The sequence below is a fragment of the Rhinolophus sinicus genome, chromosome X (assembly GCF_036562045.2).
Source record: "Rhinolophus sinicus isolate RSC01 chromosome X, ASM3656204v1, whole genome shotgun sequence".
Lineage (NCBI taxonomy): Eukaryota > Metazoa > Chordata > Mammalia > Chiroptera > Rhinolophidae > Rhinolophus > Rhinolophus sinicus.
Window position 1 is genome coordinate 43,197,959 of NC_133768.1, and position 14,027 is coordinate 43,211,985.

General features: G+C 47.1%; 1 protein-coding gene across 1 annotated transcript in view; it reads right to left on the bottom strand.

The window, feature by feature from the left end:
- Positions 1-12,588, bottom strand: part of ITIH6 (inter-alpha-trypsin inhibitor heavy chain family member 6) — a 29,310-nt gene extending 16,722 nt beyond the window's left edge. The window contains exons 1-5 of the mRNA XM_074323792.1: positions 12,487-12,588; positions 11,148-11,302; positions 6,413-6,523; positions 5,347-5,594; positions 3,028-3,197 (exon numbers count right to left, since the gene is read on the bottom strand). Coding sequence (XP_074179893.1) covers positions 3,028-3,197; positions 5,347-5,594; positions 6,413-6,523; positions 11,148-11,302; positions 12,487-12,588 — 786 coding nt within the window. The remainder of the gene's footprint in view (positions 1-3,027; positions 3,198-5,346; positions 5,595-6,412; positions 6,524-11,147; positions 11,303-12,486) is intronic.
- Positions 12,589-14,027: the final 1,439 nt, after the last annotated feature.

Genomic DNA, 14,027 nt, shown 5'->3' on the forward strand with positions numbered 1-14,027 from the left:
ACAATTGATGGTTATTTCTGCTTTCTTCGAGAATCTTTTCCCCCGAGATTCTGAGATGGCGAACTCTCCTTGTTTGACCACTAGCTCTCTGGCCCATCTCATTCAGTCTCATTCTTGGGCTGCATGTTCTCCCCTGGTCCCTTAAGAAGCGTGTCCCAATAATTTTCAGTCATGGCATGCAAGAAAATGATTCTGTTTAGGTAGCACAATGGAGGGAAGTGGTGGGAATTTACAGCTCTGAACAGGCTGTTGGCAGTTGGTGTGGCCGGACACCCTGAGGGACGAAGAGAGCAACAGCTCCTTGAATGGGAATCTCTGCCTTAGCAACTGCCATCGTGGATCTGCTCTTGTGCTCCACACATTCTCCCTGGGGCATCTGGCTAGCTCTCTTGGATTCAATGGCTGAATGTCCACTGATGACCCCACGTCTCTTTCTCCAGTCCAGTGCTCTGCGCTCTTCCCCCTCCACAACCGCATACCCACTCACCGTCAGACATGTGCCCTTAGATGTCTGAAGATGCCTCCGATGCATCCTGCCAAACAATAAACTCATTATTCCCCAGCCCCCATCCTGCCCTTGTGTGCCTTTGTCATTTAGAGGTGCCATCATCTACATGGTCACTCCAGATACAAACCCGAGTGTCACCCCTGAGTCCTCCTGTGCCCCTCCCTCGCTCGCACATTCAACCAGCCACCAACTCCTGCTGGTTTCACCTGCTGGATCTCTCAGGTCCACGCTTCCCTTCAATGCCAAAACTACAAAGTCCAAATTCAGGACTTCTTTCTCAGGTTTCCCTGCTTCTCTTATGGCCCCTCCCATCCATACATCTTTATGACACCTGCTCGATCAAGTCTTTCTAAACACAAAGCTCGTAATGTCATGCCTCTCGTGGCTCCCTGGTCGCCTGAAGACAAATTGCATGTTCCTTATCATGCCCCCGCATCACTCGCGGCCTTCAGGCTCACCTCCTACCATTTCTTGTGCCTAAAACCACTGCTCCAGGAACTCCAACCCACTTGTCATTCCCTATACACCCTTGGATATTTCCAGCCTCCCTTCTTTGTACCATGCGGCCCTCAGTTTGCGAGAATACCTTTGCTCTCTCACAGCTCTCCTCCAAACTTGGCTCTCTTCTCACATTCTTTAAGACCCAGCTCATTCTTCACTTCCTCCAGGGAGCCTTCCCTGAGCACTTTCTCCCTGATGTGACTTCCATCATACCTTGGGTTATCATTGAAAGGGCCCTTCTCGTCTTATGACAGTATTGCCTCTCTCTGTTTCACCCAGAGACAGTGAACAGGTGTGATTCACCTCAGGTTCCCAACATCAGCCAGCAGTGGGTGTGACACATATTAGGGAGTCCGGACTGACTGAATAAAGGGGTGAATGTGCTGGGCTTGGGAAGATGGGCATACTCGAGTAGGAAAGGGAGGTAAACTGAGGGTTCTTGTTGGGGGGGCACAGGAGTCAGGACACACGACAGATGGGAGTATGGGTCACATTATGTATTGCCTTACTCCACCTATTCTACCTGTGTTTCTACTCCAGACAATGGTGGAAACAGTAAAGAATAAACACGCAGATAAATACCTTAATTCTCTCCCTCCCCCAATATCAGATTAAGAGCCTGCTGCCACCTACTGGCAGGGTGCCCTCAGCTCCTAATCTGAGAAGGCGAATTACTTTTATTCTCCTCACACAGCAGGCTGTGCCATATCCCTGTGCCTCTGCACATGCTGTTCCACCTCTCTCTGCATGCCATTCCCATCACCCTATCGGCCCAGGGAAAGATGGACGCTATTCATTCTTCCCATGTTAATTAGAAGCCAATTCTTTTAGGAAGGTTTTCTTAAAAACCTCTTCAGCGATACATATCTGCACATCGCCTATTATAGATTTATACACATGCTTAGCACATTTTATGATTGTCATGGTTCTATGTATCTGGCTCCTTCAAGACCGGGACATTCCGGAGGGAGATTAGGGGCTGTGTCCACCTCATTTCTGAGTTCTCAGAGTCAATGAGTACAGGACTGGGCTAGAGTAGCTCTGCTCAATGGAGATGTGCCCACATATGGATGGATGGATGGATGGATGGGTGGATGGATGGATGGATGGATGGATGAATGAATGAATGAGTGCACAAAGACAAGTGTAACCAAAGCACTATATTAGCCCAGAGCAGAGAGAGGACTTGCGAGTGGGGTGTGGTCATCAGGGAGGCGGCATTTGAGCAAGGTCTTTAAGGACAAGGAGGACACTGACCAGTGGGGAACAGAGGGAGAAGATATTCCCAGCACAAGAGATCGTATGAGCAAATGCTCAGACATAGACGAATGGCAGGTTCAGGTGCTTTGGGGGAACAGGGGTGTGGTGTGGTGTGTGGGGGGGACAGCTGGAGGGTGGTTGTGTGCTGGAGGCAGTGAGAGGTGTGGTGGGGAAGGCAGGCTGGGACCATACATCTCAGGCTGCTGTGCAATCGTTGGCGTAAAGCCACAGGGCTAGGATCAGTGCTCTACCCCTCTGGTAAGGCAGGAGAACTCTGCTTGTTCTTCATGAGTGTGGGAGCTCAGAATTTAAGTGGTCCCCGTTTAGGCAGATGGCTCTAGTGAGGCAAAGAGAATTTTTAAAAGTTAGAGAGCGCAAGAAGGTCCAAGAGAACATCAGAGTATCAGAGCTGCAGAGAAAAACGTGACAGCCCATGAGTGTGAGACACCAATTACTGGCCAATAATTCACTTTCCAAAAGGACTGGATAAGAGTGGACTATGACTGGATTCAATTAGGGACAGATTCATTTGGAATTCGACTCAATGTATACGGTTCCAGGTCTCCCACCCTTTGGGGGGAGCACATGTGCCCCCCAAGGTGTGAAGTCATGTGTCACTGCACATCTTCTTGTTCATGTTCACTAGTCTTCCCTGATCCCTGGGGAGAACCAAATGAGCAACTTGTGGAGGCCAGACTGTTGCCCAGGCCTGTGTGACTCCAGAGCCCATGCTCTTCCCATTCCCCTGGCCCCCTCACCTGCACATCGCCAATGATGTCCTCCATGACTACATCGTACTGGACCACGAAGTCGGCCATGATGCCTGAGCTGGAGAAGGCAGACTGGTCTTGCAGTGTGGGACAGAAGGTGATTCGGACACAGGTCTCTCCCCTCTCAATTCTGGTAGATGGAGGCAAGTCAGCCTCACCTGCATAGGTGGGAGGCTGGGTTGGGATGGCATGTAGGGCTCACTAGGCTGAAAGCCAGGCAAAGGGGCATCAAAAGCAGCAATACCTGGGGAGGGTGGCAAGTAACCCCTGCACCTCCTGCTGCTCCTTCTGCCTAAAACACTTTCCTCCTGCCCAAATGCCACACTCCTTCCTCCCCAAATCCTGCAAGGAGCTCCCCCTGCTTTGCCTCTTCCAGCAAGCCCAGCCTGAAAGACCCAGGCCTCCTCTCAGCTCCCGGGCTCTGGCAGTCTGATCCTCACACACAACTTTGCCCTGGCTCACTTGCCATCCATCCCGGGGTCCAGAGTCAGAAAGCGTGTCATGCCCCCAGGTAGTCCAGGGGCCCGGGTCTTCTCCCAGAGAAGCCATGTACTCAGTGTTGTGGAGAGAGGCAGACACACAGACAGGGCTTCGCTTTCCTCCTAGGCCCCTTAACTGCTGTAGGGAATTGCAGTGTACCAAGGGTCTCCTCTCGGATAGAATTTCATGTATTTTCTTCTCCCTCTGCCTTCTGACTCTCAGAATCACGTGTGTGAATAACCCTTTTAGCGCCTCATGAAGTCACAGATGGATTTCTGGTCCCGGATGTTTGCTGAGCTGGCCACAAGATCAACTGCTCTGGAATTTCAGTCCAAGACAAATGTCCATTTAGACATGTCTCTGTGCCTCCCTTTTCCCCCAGAAAATGGAAACTTGGGAATTCTGTGCCCCCTCCCACAGCCCCCATTCCCCCGCCTTCTTGCTACAGCTGTCAGGAAGCTTAGGGGCAAACTGAGCCCCTATACTCTCTGAGGCGCCTGCTTACATACATTCCCTTGGCTTCCTTCCTTTCAGAGGCCTTTGTTCTGTTTTATCCCCACAGGATTGGCTCTACCCTGTGTTTTAACCTTTAAGGAGCAGTGGGAGGGAGCTGCCATTTTTAGCTTAGGGTTAAGAATGCAGGAGGACTCAGATGCCGCCTGTGGGGCCCTGGAAAGTTATTCACACTCCCTAAGCCTCAGTCTCCCCATCTGTAGCACGGGAATGACAATGGCTCCAATTTCATAGACAGTGTCGGCGGGGATTAAATGAGACCCTTTATATAAAGCATTTAACACCACGCTTGGATCTAATAAGTGCTCAATAATGCAGCAGTTACTGTTATCATCAAATCTTCATTACTCTGCAACAGTGATTTGCAGGGAAGAATTTTCTCAAATTCTCGTCATGGTCCTGGGCCACAGATGGCATCTCCTCATTGTACAGATGGAAAAAGTGAAGCAGAGCATTTCAGTGATGTGCCGTCCGTCCCACCTTAGGTGAAAGCCAAAGCTGGGACTAGAACCCAGGTCTGTGTGTCTGTCTCTCTCCTTTGCATGCACCATACTGTGTCTCTGGGTTTGCGTGGTCAAATGAGCCAGGACCTCCCAGCTAAACAGCTTGGTGAGGGTGGCCACACGACATGGGCGATTTCTCTCTGCCTGTGCACTCATCCCAGAGGAGGTTGGTAGGCCTGCTTGGTGGTTCTCTGATCTGGCCGGATACCAAGTTCACCTGCAAACTGGTTACAAACAGATTCTTGGGCCCCTCCGTAACCTACTGAAGTGGACTCCAGAAAGTGGCGTCCAGGAATCTGTGTTTCTAACGTAGTGATTCTGATGCTGCCAGTCTGGCCTTCAAACACCTCTCAATGAAATTTGAAGCAAGGCTGGCAGCCAGGACATCTCTCTGACCTACAGGCTTCAGACGGTATCATCAAGGACAGCCTGCACTTTATATTAGCCTCACACTGTCCTTCCTTTCTGAGTGGTGATTCCAGAGGGAAGCAAGATTTGGCCAGTGTGGCTTCCACAACACTTAGCATTGTCAACACATGACTTCATGGAGCCCACCCAGCAACCCCTCCCCAATCTGTATTTTTTCTTGAGGGAAATTATGACTCTGTGAGGTTATTGAACTTGCTATTTCACACAGCTTGGAAAGATCAGACCAAGTTTGTAACCCAAATATCTTTAACTCCAAATATGATCTCTCCTCATTTTTTTGAATGTGGAGGTATGTTGGCAGTGAACACAGAGCAGAAGTGGTACTAGAAGAAAGCTCGGTGTAAAGAGCAGTTTCCCATTCAGGGTAGTTTTGCCGACATACTTGTATGGATGTTTGTGCGCAGGCGGCTGGTCCTCAAAGGTGGTACTTGAACATATTCAATGCCCGTTCTTTCTGACACTGTGACCTCTACACTCAGCCTTGTCACCAGCTGGCCAGGCCTCAGGCTCACCACCAGCTGATACTGGCCCTGGTGACGCTGTAACAGCTCCTCGTAGGCCAGGGAAAAAGTCACCTCAGTGCCTGCTGCCAGGGTGGTGGAGATGCGGAACTTCTCTGATTCCCGGTCCCTGGGCATGAAAAGGAGGAGGGTGGGAAGGGGATGGGATCTCATAAGGGGGAGGGAAGCTGTTAGTGACCTAGTTCTGCCCACCCCCACGCTTTGCCCAGTAGACTTGATCAGGCTTCTAGTTCAACTAAGTCTCTTGTCCACAGTTAGTCATCCACTCATCCACTCATTAATCTGTCCTTCTCCCTCATTCATCCTCCTAAATATTCTGCCTGAGAGATTCTACTACAGGCCGTTTAGTCATAAGGAAATTGTCGGTGAAAATCTGAATCTGGAATAGCACAATAAGGGGCTAATGATTTCTTTTACAAAAAGAGTTTTCAATTAACGCAGTATGCCTCTTCCCCTTTAAATAGCCCCTCATACCCCCCCCCCATGCTTTAGACTAAGCTTGTCTCAGTATGCAGTAGTAAAACCTAACATTTACGTGCTTGTCGAAACTCTTCTGGAAGCTGGGAGGAAACACTGAAGGAAGACAATACATTCCTGCCAGCAGAATGGAACTCAGGAAACAGGATTCAATTTGGAAAAATCTCATTTGAACATAACCTTACCGGAAGATGCCAATTCTTAAGCAAGCCACATCCTGCTGGCAGGAGGAAAGTAGAAATGGGGAAGTAAACTCCCGTTTGTTGAACACCTGCTCCTTACAGGCTTTGATATTCATTAAATCACATCATCTTCTTGTAATTCTATGAAGTAGAGATTATTGTCCCCACTTTGCAGAAGTAGAGACTGAGGCCTAGAGAGAACATGTATAAGCCCCTGATCACACAGCTAAAATGAACTTGTCACGCTTCAGATTGGATGGAGCCTTACCTGATGCCTACATGAGCAGCTGTCTTTCCCTGCTGATGGGCTTCCTCATAGATTTTCTTTGCCTGGTGCTTCTCTTTGACTTCTGCTACGTAGACTTTATTGTTGATGGTCCTGATGGAGCAGGAAAGAAGGACAAACAGAGAAAAAGACAGGATAAAATGAAATGGTGAGAGCCAGAGAGGGAAAGAGATATATAAAGAAGATGAAGGAGGAGAATGGGAGATGGAGAGAGAAAAAGAGCAAAATAGTACCATAAAACCAGAGTGAGAGCAGGAACAGGAAGAGAGAGGAGAGGAGACAGAAATAAAACCAGGTGAAACAGTTATCATTATTTCCTTTTGTCATGTGGGGAAATAGAGACCCCACAGTTGGTATGTGATCTGCTGTTAGAACTTTCTGTTTCCCAAAGTGTTGAATGAATTCCATGTTTTGGCACACAAAATGATTTGAGGTGGAACACAACTGAATATTTTAATTATAATTGTTATGTATTTACTGTAATGTGCATTAAACATATAAGTATCACATTGAACCCATGAGCTCACATATTATTTCTTAGGATAAGACTAACTTAGGTAATCTTAAAAAGTGTATTTAAAGAAAATGTATTAAGTAAATAATATGGTAGGTGGTACAGGCAGTAAAAATTATGAAAGCAGAATGCAAATTTCTGTAAAGGCATCTGACCCTGAGTAGGGAGGGCACTTTGACTTCAGGGAGCTCAGAGACTGATGGGATGCTAACTCAGACTTGCTTACCCCTGTTTTTCCCATTGCTCTAAGGAAGGTAATAAAGCATAAAGGAGTTCAAAGAAAGGAGAGAGCACTTTTGCCCATGTCTTCAAGAAAGGCTCCTAGAGGATGTGGCCTTGATTCTGGGCCTGAAAGACAGGGCAGATTTGGATAAATGGTCTTCACAGGCCATGCCTTCTCAATCTCCTTTGTTGGCTCCTTCTCTTCCTTGGTCTTGATCTTCCCTTCCCCTCCCGTCCTATTCCTTTCCCCTCCTCTGTTTTTTCTATAGTCACTTTCTAGGTAAGGTCATCTAGCCCCATGGCTTTAAATATCATTTATACACAGATTAATCCTAAATCTGTGTATCTCAAGAGTGGACTTGTCCCGTGAACTCCAAATCTATATATCCAATTGCTTACTTGATATCTCCAGTAGAATGTCCAATAGGCACCTAAAGCTTAACATATCCAAAACCGAGTTCCTGGCACCTCCCTCCCCCACCTCCCCAATCTGTCCTCCCTTGGACTCCCTTATCTCAGGAAATAGTTGTTCAGCTGAAATCTTAGAGTCATGCTTGACTCCCCTTTTTCTCTCACACGCTACATCTAATCCATCAGGGAATTTTGGCTCTATCTTTAGATACATTCAAAATCTGACTATTTCTCAGCACTCCCACAATTGCTACCCTGGTCCAAACTACCACCATCTTTTACTTAGATAAATGCAATATCTAACTGGGCCCACTCTTTAAAGCATTGCCTCCTTATTATCTGTTCTTTTCACAGCAGTCAGAGTGATCCTGTTAAATCCTAAGGCAGTGTCCCATCTTTGCTCAGAACTCTCTGTGGCTCCCATCTCAACTCAGAGTAAAAGTCAAAGTCCCTGGCCCTACACAGTCTGGCTCACTGTCACCTATTTAAGCCCTTCTCCTCCTACTCTTCCCCCATTCATTCTGCTCCAGCCACACTGGCCTCCCTAACTGTTTCTTGATTTGTTTATCACACACCTGTGTCAGAGTTTTTGCAATTACTGTTCCTTTTGCCCGGAACACTCTTCCTCCAGATCTTTGCAAGTCTTATACCCTCTCTTCCTTCAGGTATTTGTTCAAATGTCATTTCCTCAAGAGAGACATCCTTGATCACTCTAAAATAACACGTTCCCACTCACTCTCTAGCTCTTTTGCTCTACTTCCTATTTCTTTGTAGCACTTCTCATCTACAAACTGACATATACTTCCTTGTTTATTTTTTCCTTGTCTGTCTTCTCCATTGGACTGTGAGCTCCTTGAGGGCGGGGATTTTGTCTGTCTTGCTGGCTGCTGTATCCTCAGTGCTTGGAATATGGCTTAGCACACAGCAGGCACGCAACAATTATTTGTGGAATGGACATTTTGGACAGAAAGCAGGAAAACACAGAATGTGTTTCAGGGAACAACAAGTAGTTAGTCAGGTTTGGCTGTAGCAGAGGAGCAGGGAAAGGAGGTATGGAGGAAAGTTTGGAGTGGTTGGGTAGGCCTAGATAACAAAGGGCATTGAACACCAGACTCAATGAACTCATATGGCAGTGAAGACTTTTGCTATGGAGAATGGGAGTCATGGATAAATCTTGAAAAGTGGAGGGATGTTTCAGGGCTGGCCTTTGAGGAATAATAGATAGTGCGCTGTCCTAGAGAATATTAGTGCAACTCTGTAAGAGGCGGGAACAACAGTCTGTATTTTGCAAATGGAGAAACTGAGGTACGGATATTGGGGTAGTGGTGGTGGGGAGAAAATTACTTGACCAAAGCAGCAGCTTCCAGGAACACTTGAGGAGGATATGCAGACTGCAGAAGAGACCACTCAGGCGGTAAGAGTTTCTAGGCAGCTGAAACAGAATAGTGGCTGGGCTAGTGTGGGGGTAGCCTGAACTGGCATCACCCCAAGGTCTCCTGGAGGGTGTGGGGGTGTAGGGTGGAGCTGGTCTGGCAGTAACACACTGGGGCCTCTGTGTGTGCTGCCTCTAGCCAACATACTTTCCACAGAGTCTGCCCAAGAACATTTCCTCCAGCCTGCTTTGCTTAATGTTTTCTAAAAATTTCTTTTGGTTTTTTTTCTATTGAAGCAAAAATCCAAATTCTGTCTGACTGCTTGGCCCTTGCATCATTTGACCAACAACCTCTCTAGTTAGCACCCTGTACTCCAAACCTATGTCTGCTTGTTTGCCTTTGGTCCCCCTGAGTCCCTCACTTGCAGTGATCCTGGTCCCTTTAGATCCTACCCATATGGAAATCCCACTCCCAGGAAGTCCTCCTTGACTACCTCACACCTCTCCCCTGAACTCCCTGGCCAGCAGCACACCTCTCACCTCCTCCAAACTTTCCTCTCTCCAGGAGAGTGCCAACTGCTCATCAAGGCCAGGAGGTTCCTGATGAGAAAGCGCAGACTCCAGGCCTGCTGTTGAGGCTTACAGGCTGTTTATAGTACAAGGCCCCCCTCCAGTAAGGGAGTCTGAGCAAGGGCTGAAAGTCTGCTTGTGCCAGCCTCACTCATCTGCCAAATCTGAGTCCCTCTCCCCAAAGGCTTTTTCTAACTCACAGTAAGGTGCTATATGGGCTAATGAGGCCCCATTAAGCTTCCTTTATCTGCTCCTCCTCCCACATTCACTCTCTCAAGGAAGGCACTGTCATTTACCAGGTCAGAAAAACTGAAATCAGTTACTTGCTCCCATATACATCAGGTTGTTTCTTCCCTGTTATGATCTCTCAAATCCCACCCCCACCACACTGCTTCTGCCCTCGGCATCCCTTGTGGTCATCGCCACAGGTTCCTTACTGAGCTTCCTGCTTCCCAGCTGGCCCCTTCAGCCCACCCTCACTTCATTATTGGCACTCCTTGCTTAAGACCTTGCCAAGTCTCCTCATTATGAGCCATAGTTATTTCTAAAATGGGGTGCTCATGCTCCAGGGGGTGCTGGGGACAAATCATGAGGGAGTAGGAAAAGAATAACACTCTACTTATAGGTTTTTTGCCCTCATTCCTTACATTTTTGCATTTGCTTTATAATGTACCTAATATATTTGCTCAATAGTATATTGATATAATTTATAAATTAATAAGTATACATATCTGGAGAGTACATGATCAATTTTTCCTGATGGGTGTGCAAACACAAGATGGTTTGGAGACCATCAAGTAAAGGCTAGGTACTTTGTCTGGCATTGGCAGCCCTCTACCACCTCATCTCTCCTTACCTCTCCAGTTTCATTTCTGACCCCTCTCTATCCCTGCTTGTGCCCTACACTCCAGTGACACTGAAGTACCTGCAGTTCCCTTGATGAGGGGATATTTCCTCCTGTCCTCCTTTTGCCCATATTCCGCAGCCCTGTCCTCACCCTGCTTGCCTAGTGAACATCTCATATTTCAAGCCTCAGTTTAGGTGTCATCTTTGTGAGGCTTTCTATGATTGCCTGGGGTTGGGGAACTGGCCACTATCTCCTGGTAGGCCTCAACATTCCCACTATCCCACATTCACACTTCTCTTTCCCCCCAGCATACTTCATTAAAATTATCTGCTTCCTTTTTCATGTCTCCCATTTGACTATGTACTCTTTGGGAGTAGGGACCATGTGCAATTCATCTTCCTCTTCCCATAGTATCCAGTACAGTGTAAGTCACACAGTCAGCATAAGTAAATGTTTGTTAAAAAAGTATCAGCTAATATTATCAAGGACTTACTATGTGCTCAGAGCTGATGTTAATATATATTTTCACATATATTAACTCATTTAATCCTTGAGGATGGGCTCTAATTTTGTCCCTATTTTACAGATATGTAAAATGGGACTCTGAGAAGTGAAGTAACTTGTCCTCAGTCCCATAGCTGGCAAAACCAGGATTCAAACCCAAGAAGCCTGATCTCAGAGCGCATGCTCTTCATCACTATGCTCTGCTAAAAGAACAAACAAAAGAATGAGTGAATATATGCACGAATGAATGAAACAGTGAGTTTGGAAGCAGACTTACATAGTGAAATTGGAGATAAAGGCGAGGTGAGGCAGATCCAAATCAAAGATGGCTTCATGGGCCTCAGCATGTGGATTGAACAGGACAGAGGTGACCAAGGTGTGGGCATAGCGGGAGACCACAGTAGCACGCATGGAATAACTCGTCATCAACAACTGGGAGAGAAGGCAGGCAGGTAAGTTAGGTAGACTCTATCCTTGGTCTAGATGGGCTAGTACTTGGGAACCCAGGACTCTTGAACAGGCTTTTGGGTACAGGTGGAGAAACTGAGGTCTAGAGAGGAGAAAGTGTCACTGTTTTCCATTTCGTGGATCTGTCTAACATTTCAGTGAGCTTTACCAAGTCTAAGAACCAAAGACTCACAGAAGATTATAAATCAAGGGACCTCTGGACAAGGGCTTCTCCAACTTTAATGTGCACATGAATCTCCGAGAGATCTGGTTAATATGCAGATTCTGATTCAGCAAGTCTGGGGTGGGGCCTGAGATCCTGCCTTTCTAACAAGCTCCCAGGTGAGGCTAATGCTGCTAGTCCATGGATTTTATTTGAGCAGCAAGTCTTTAGCATATGACAAAGCAACTGTCATTCATTGAGCCATACTCTGTGCAAGGCACTGAATATATATATATATATATATATATATATATATATATATATATCTATATCTCTATCTCTATCTCTATCTCTATCTCTATCTCTATATCTATATCTATATCTATATCTATATCCACTTTAGGGTCTCAGGTGTGAAGAATTGCACCTGATAAGTGCAATCATACACTAAAGGCACGATAAGCATTTGGCATCCATGATCTTATTTCATCCTCACATTGGCTCTAAGAGCTAGATGCTATTATTGTCCACATTTTATGAATGTGTTAAGTAGGCCCAAAGACTGAGGTGACACAGCAAGATATTGATCTTCTTCCTCACCTTTCCTGAAGCCAAGATCCCTCCATTTACCTACACATAATGTACATCTAGCTCATTCTCAGTGTGGGGAGTGGGAAATGAGGGCTTTTGGGATCAGATGGACCTAGGTTCAAATTTGGGTTCTGCCACCTCCTGTGCCTTAACCTATGAGCCTCTGTTTCCTCCTCTGTGGTGGGGATAATTGAGCCTACCTCACAGGGATTATGTGAGGATTAAATGAAATCATAACTCTAAAATTCCTGGTGCAGCACCTGACATGTGCTCAGCAAATAGTAATTCTTTTCTCTGGCCCAAGCTTATCAGTCGTGGGACTGAGGAAACAGGCTGAATAACCTTCCCCTATTCTCCCCAAGGAGCTAATTTTCTCACAAATCCCAGAGCTTTGTTCCCTCATCCCACAACTGACCTTTGTGCTTGATGATGTGGGGGCAGGAGGTCCCTGGTATGTCAGTTCAAGGAGAATGGTCAGCAAAAAGCTGACACAGTTGAGGCACCTCCACCCAGACATGATGCCACTTCTGGCCCAGGTCTGCTGTTCACGTCCAGAAGATCTGAGCCTGATCTCCAAACTCTTGCTCTTTTAAACCTCCAGGTATCCCTTCTCTTGAGAGGGAGGGACTATTCTGAAGGGTGGAGAAGGCTCTGAATGTAGCATTGAGGCCCACACAAGCCAGGATTGTCCAAGAGCTGGGGCTGGCATCTTGCCTGGAGAGGGGCCAGTTTCACGCCTCCCTTTTTCCCCCCATCCAGCTGTAAGATGAATGGAAACTAAACATACTAGAGTGCTGGGTTTGTCTGTTTGCTATGTTGGCTTAGGGTGGAGTTTTTCTTTCCTATAAACATCCACAGGAGCCCAGTAACTGAGGCCAGAGAAAGGTCACTTAGCACTGGTCATCTTAAAAAGGTAGCAGATATGAGAGAGGAGTGGGGCAAAGCCCCAGTCCTGTTCTTTCTGGCACTGACTTTAACCTTGAGACAGGAGGGACTTACACAGGGTTCCATAAAAAATAGGGTTCCCACAGGCATGAGACTTACAATCTCTAGAATAATCAGAGGCCAACACAGGCTAGGGTAGGACTGAGAATATAACAGTGGTTCTCAGTTCTGTCACTTACTGACAGTGTGATATTGAGCAAGACCATTAACTGCTCTGTAGCCTCAGTTTCCTCATCTATAAAATGAGGATAACAATAGCACATACTTCGTGAAGTTGTTATGAAGATTGAGGCTGTAATTTTGGAATGCTTGGCTCATTGTACGTGTTCAGTAAATATCAGCTGCTAGGTCTAGAGTGGGATGACGCCCGCTTGAGATCAAAAGTATGGGAAACTCTATGTTCCTCCAGAGTCCTGGATGGGGGAGGGATGGGGGGATGCCAAGTTGATGGACATCAGTCTGTCTGTGGGAACCCGGAGATGCTCTGGACTGTGTCTGCAGGTACTGTGGAGGGAAAGAGTTAGGAGTGGGGCCGAGAAAAAGTAAATTACTTAGGAGACGTCATCAAATCGCAGCGTGAGGCAAGCCTCTGTAAATCTACCCTGGAATTTACAACAAATCGAACAACTATAACTCCACAAAGGACTCCATGCACAACAGACCGGCAAGACGAAAAGGCCCACTACTGAATTCACCTAAAGATGGGCGAATCGTGCGAGCGGGGAAGGAGGGAAGGGAGAAGTGCAGAGATGGAGCCACGCGGGCACAGGACGCAGACCTAGCTTAGTGCTCCGAGCTCACTGCATCCCGGAACTACCGCAGCTGCGGGAGAGGGAAGAGCTTGGACTGCTAGGGCTCCGCTTATGGCCCACAGAGCTGAGGGGGTAGCATATAACACAGATGAAACCAACGCTCACAGCAGAGACCTCGGAGAAAAGACTGAGGGAAGAGGGCTGAAAATGGTGGTTTAAGCCCTCATTGCTGAGCAGAGAATGGAAGCCTTAGGCACTG